General features: G+C 47.8%; 1 protein-coding gene across 2 annotated transcripts; it reads right to left on the bottom strand.

Moving 5' to 3' along the window:
* Nucleotides 1–253: 253 nt before the first annotated feature.
* On the bottom strand, nucleotides 254–5,556 carry LOC118358859 (N-myc proto-oncogene protein-like). 2 transcript variants are annotated; one of them, XM_035736832.2, is made up of 3 exons: nucleotides 5,407–5,556; nucleotides 4,330–5,020; nucleotides 254–1,148 (listed from the first exon to the last, which is right to left on the bottom strand). In XM_035736832.2, exons 2-3 carry the CDS (start codon nucleotides 4,997–4,999, stop codon nucleotides 349–351), a joined length of 1,470 nt encoding a protein of 489 aa, XP_035592725.1. In that variant the 5' UTR covers nucleotides 5,000–5,020; nucleotides 5,407–5,556; the 3' UTR covers nucleotides 254–348. The 2 variants fall into 2 exon arrangements, with proteins under 2 accessions (XP_035592725.1, XP_052327268.1); XM_052471308.1 differs by having other exon boundaries at nucleotides 254–1,145.
* Nucleotides 5,557–5,789: the final 233 nt, after the last annotated feature.

Genomic DNA, 5,789 nt, shown 5'->3' with positions numbered 1-5,789 from the left:
CGTCATTTGTCGCTCACGTGTGTGTGTGTTTGTGTGTGTGTGTGTGTGTATACATATATATAAGTTGAGACAAAGCGAGGGGGAGGGGGGTCATCTGGGTGTGTCTGAGTGTATATATGTGTGTGTGTGTGTGTGTCTATGTCCGTGTGTATATATCAAATCAAATTTTATTTGTTACATGCGCCGAATACAACCTTACAGTGAAATGCTTACTTACAAGCCCTTAACCAACTATGCAGTTTTAAGAAAAGCATTTTGTATATGTGTGTGTGTGTGTGTGTGTGTGTGTGTGTGTGTGTGTGTGTGTGTGTGTGTGTGTGTGTGTGTGTCATGTGCCACTAAAAAGTCTTAGCAAGTCCTGGCCTGCTCGAGTCGCTTCATTAGCTGTTGCCTCCGTGCCTGCAGCCTGTCCTTCTCCTGAGTCAGTCGCAGTTCATCTGTCTCCAGTGACGACACATACTCCGCCGCTTTCTTCAAGATCAGCACCTTGGCCGCCTTCTCGTTCCTCGCCAGTTCGGGCACATGATCGCGGAGCGTGAGGAAACTTGAGCGCAGGTCGTTGCGCCGCTGGCGTTCCAGGATATTGTGGTTTCGCCGCCGTTCGGAGTCTTCGGAGTCGGAGTTACCGGAGGAGCCGCAGCGTGGGCTACTGGCACCGCTGGCGTGGCGTTTGGATCTAGAACCTGGCATTGTTGATGATGGCACAGTCAGGGAGCCGCAGAATGTCGAGGATGATGGTGATGATGATGAAGAGGTGGGACGGGAGTATTGACGAGGAGCGTTAGATGACTTGTGTTTCTTGGAGGGGGGCGCGTGATCGTCGTCAGAGGCGTACGGCGAGGGAGCGGCGTAGTTGTGCTGCTGCTGGTGGACCGAGCTCCGCTTGAGGATCAACTCCTGCCCATGACAGTTTGACCCCGCAGACCCCCGGTTGCTGACGAATCGGCTCACGACACCAGATGAGACCACAGCACCAGAAGCGGTGCCCGTCTTCGACCGCACCGAGATGGTGACCGTGCCAGTCGCCATTGGCGACAAGCCACGCCGCTTCCCCACAGTGACCACATCAATCTCTTCGCCGTCTGAGTCGTCATCGTCCTCCTCCTCATCTTCCTCCTCATCTTCGTCATCATCTTCATCATCTTCTTCTGGGAAAGGAAACAAGAAGTGTGAGTTGGTTAATCGTTCTGACTAGGCAACTGCGGGAACTATGTCACCTATGTGTGCTCACAGGTCCAATGAATTGGTCACATACACATGGTTAGCAGATGTGAGTGTCGCGAAATGCTTGTGCTTCTAGTTCCAACAGTGCAGCAATATCTAACAAGTGATATGTAAAGGAATGGAATAAGAATATATAAATATATGGATGAGCAGTGTCAGAGCGGCATAGGCTAAGATGCAATAGATAGTATAGAATAGAGTATCTACATATGAGATGGGCTCACGTGTGTGTGTGTGTGTGTGTGTGTGTGTGTGTGTGTGTGTGTGTGTGTGTGTGTGTGTGTGAGCATGAGTGTGTGGGAAAAGTGAGAGCTTTGCTCAACTCTCTTATTGCTGACTGTCAGTCACTAATCTGGCCCACAGGCTTTTTACATGCTTCATCTTGTAGACCAGCTGGATTCTTTCTAGTTTTTCAGGCTATTCCTGCTCATATTTATCGTCTACAAGTTTGAATGTTTGAGTTGTGTCCCTGTTCACTCTCTCTTGAAAAGGTTCTGACATCCCCAGTTAGGCAGTTAGTGATGATGAAACGAGATATGCAAAGCATTTAACAGTCATATATTCCTGATCAGTTTTATCTTGAGGTGTTTCAAAAAAAGTAAGTTGACCTTTTTCAATATTTACAGGCTTCTTTATCTTTAGTACACCTGAGCCAAGACATTACAGCCGTGACTTATCAGAAGACTTATCATGTAATACAAATAAACGAATATAAATAATCATACGCAGGCCTCTTTGAAGCTGTAAGAAGAGGAAGTGGTGGATCGTGAAGCGGCAGGTGATTGAGGCCAGCAGCCCCAGTTAAAATGCCTTTGTGAAAACAGCTATCATTATCAGCTCAGTCGTTCATAAAGCAGTGAGGCATTTTACAGCTTACTGTAACCCACTTCTCACGGCCAAACCCTCGGGAGGCAGTCTCTCTCTCACACACACACTGAGAAGGGAGACAGTCTCTCTCTCTCACACACACACTGAGAAGGGAGACAGTCTCTCTCTCACACACACTGAGAAGTTGGCACGGGAATCAAAACACAACCACACCACAGGTTCTCAGCTGGGTGGTTATGGGGATGTCTGGCCTCTCCTCCCCTTTTCTCCCTCTCCTTCTCTTTTCCCTCCCTCTCCTCCTCTTTTGCCCCTCTCATCCCCTCTTTTACCTCCCTCTCCTCTCCTCTTTTCTCTCTCCTATTTTCTCCCACTCTCTCTCTAGACAGACCACATGTGAAGCTGAGACAGTCTGGGCAATATGATATTTGGCTCAGGGGGAAAGGGTGTAGGTGGTACTAGTGAGTCTATCTCTAGGGGTAGATGTCAATAGTATAAAGTGGCATCCTCTCCTCGTCTCCTTTCCTCATCCTGCAATGATGTGAAAGAGCTGGTCTGGTGAAAGCCAACACCTGGTTTTCCAAAAGATCAGTGCAGATGAAGACGAGAGGGTGAAGCGAGGGAGCCACTTTAAACTATTGACATGTATCCTTCATTGGTGTCACAGATACACATGTCACAGGTGCCTTTGGCTTCCAAGCAGGGCGGCAGGGTAGCCTAGTGGTTAGAGCGTTGGACTAGTAACCGGAAGGTTGCAAGTTCAAACCCCCAAACCGACAAATCTGTCGTTCTGCCCCTGAACAGGTAGTTAACCCACTGTTCCTAGGCCGTCATTGAAAATAAGAATTTGTCCTGAAGTGACTTGCCTAGTAAAATAAAGGTAAAAAAAATACTAAAGGCTATACTGCAAGCTATCACACTGTAAGGTTTCTAATAAGTGTTTTATGTGTCAGAATTTGATTATTGAGCCATTCCTCTATCTGATATTGGGGGCCAAATGCCTATTATGTGCCTATAGGTATTTAACATGGAGAGGATATCTATAGACACCGTCTGTATCTGCCTTTCAAGCATGTGGTGTGTCTACTACTCTATTTTATGGTGAGGTAAGCTCGGATAAAGAGAGACGCGACTTAACACTGCCAGCGTCAGAAGAGGCCCAAGCAAATGTTTTTTCTATCTCCAGGCTGGCGGGGCAGCGAGGGGAGGCGGTGGAGCGGCGCCAGAGAGACAGCTGTCGAGATGGGAGCGCCTGTTCAAAGCTGTCAGCCCCCTAAAGAAAATGGTCCCTCCCCCTCCTCTTCTCTCCAGCTCTCTTTCTTTCCCCGCGGTCCGGTCAAAGGGGGTGTGTTTTGGCAAAGCACTGTAGCTCGAGCCTCGGGGCGGCGCTGCCAAGTTGGAAGTCTCTTTTTTTACTACCGTTTCACAGACGCGCCACAAAGAACTATAGTAAAGACTCACGTGTGTTTTTCGTTGGCCTACCAGACTTCCATGGTAGTTGCCAAACGATACATGTATGCTTAACGAAGTTGGACCATTTAAGAATGTTCGAAGAACCTATTATCCTGTTCTTACAAAGGTTTTATTGTCCACTTTGTTGTTATCGACCGACCCCCTTCACAAACCACACCCACATCCTCAACACCGAACACAATAGTCGCTATAAATGGCATTTTACAAAATGACGTCTAGTTTCCCCGGGTTGAACATTGAATAGGCCAAAACAATTCCACACCTATGGAGCCCTAGGTATTTACAAATCATTGCGCAAAGTACTTAATCATAGCCTCCAACGAACCTTATCAATAAATCTGTTTACTTCTGTACGTCTACCTGCGCGGAGGCGTCAAGTCGAGCCTACATTGCCCTTTTTACAACCCGTATGTTTAGATGTTCGGTGTCTTTTTGTTAGATGCCGAATGGGTCTAAATCAGTAATACACACAATCCACCAATGTTACAGCTATCTGCCGGATGAAGCGCCTGCCTATTACATAAACCCTCTCACGCACTGCCACCATTTACTGCCGGCATGTGGAACGTAACTACGTAATCCGATTCTGTGCTGTCATATGAACTTTCAATCACCCCAATTAGCACTAGCCTAATAATAATAATAACAATAACAATAATGTAGCAGAATGACGTCAATTAAAAAAAAATAAAACAGGGCATGTGGATGAGTATTGTGTTATTAGGCTGTCTGCTGTTGTACTGTGGGCACTGTAACCTAAACAAAAGCTATTGTGCGCATTCATCCTCGCCAAAGGTATCTGCTTACCGGAGTCGCTCGGAGTTTCCTCTGCGCTACAGTGGGCAGTAGTGGCGGGGGCCGTACCAGGTGGACATCTGCTGCTGCTGCTACCGTTTCTTTTGTTGATGGGGAAAGGGAAGACTATCGTGGGGTCCATACTCAGCTCCGGCGCCTTGGTTGTGATGGCCGCGGCGGTAGTGACATTTTTACTAACTCCACAGGCAGCCGCGGTGGAGATGGCTTTGCCTAGCTTTTCTGTGACCACCCTCTGGAGCTTTTCCCTGGCCGAGAAGCCGCTCCACATACAGTCCTGAATGATAATGGAGTTGGGGTTACTATCCAATGCGGAGCAGCCGCCGAACAGGTCTCCGTCCGACGCGCCCCAAATATCGTCTTCGGGCAGGAACAGGAGCTCTGAAGCCCAGTCGCAGCCCAGCGGGTCGCCTAATCCAAAACCCATGGGACCTGCTTCCGAGTCGCCTCTGTCTCCCCCTGACGCGAAGGCCAGCTCCCCCGGTAGCGCCGCTCGGCTCGGGGAGAGGGGCGGCGTGGGCAGCAACTCGAATTTCTTCCAGATGTCCTCTCCGGGTGGCGCAGAGTCGGGGCCGCAGAAATAGAAGTCATCCTCGCCCGGGTAGAAGCAGGGTTGTAGAGAGTCGAACTCCATGTCGGAATTTTTACCTATAATCGCCGGCATTATATCCCACACTTGGAAATCCTGCAGAGGGATAGTTTAGACACAATGGAATAAGACACACACTGACATAAAGTTCCTATCGAAAAGACCAGATACCTAACACCTTATGCACAACATTCAACATTCTACAGTCAGTCCTAAAAGTCTTACAGATCAATTGGAAAGCACAGAGGCCCGTGCGCGTAAAATGTGTTGAAAGTCAGTTTTCCAATCTTCTTGGCATTATTCACACAATAATACCACAGTGGGCAATTATAATAACTATTAAAACACATATCTATGTTAAAGTCACATGACAATTCAATTCGTTTTAAAATTAAGGATGACCATTTTAGAGTCAATATATAGAGAAAAAACCCGGAGTCAAATAATGTAAGCGACACTTTCACCCAAATATTGATGCTCACCTCGCGTTGACTGATGTTGTGGTGTGAGTCGTGTTTTGTCGAATCTCTCTCTCGCGCAGTTCAGTGATAAACTAGATTAGGAGCACACATCTACTCTTGTGTCGCACAGACAGATCTCTGACACGCATTGTGCTGGGCTATGGAGTGTTATAGCCGTCCCTCAAATCTCTCTCTGAGTTGGAGGGAAGACTCCACCCACTTAGGGGCGTGGTGAGTGTGGTAGACTGCAGCGCTGCGGCGTGAGGCGGACGGGCTGGCTGTGTCGGCTCCTATAGGGTCGTCACTAGTTACCACTGCCACAAATTCGTAAACCCCGCAATTTCAAAAATGTCTCTTCTTAAAATGTGATTTTAAACCTAAGCCTAACATGAACCCTTACTTTA

The sequence above is a fragment of the Oncorhynchus keta genome, chromosome 19, assembly GCF_023373465.1.
Source record: "Oncorhynchus keta strain PuntledgeMale-10-30-2019 chromosome 19, Oket_V2, whole genome shotgun sequence".
NCBI classification, from domain to species: domain Eukaryota; kingdom Metazoa; phylum Chordata; class Actinopteri; order Salmoniformes; family Salmonidae; genus Oncorhynchus; species Oncorhynchus keta.
This window is presented reverse-complemented; position numbering and strand designations above follow the sequence as displayed.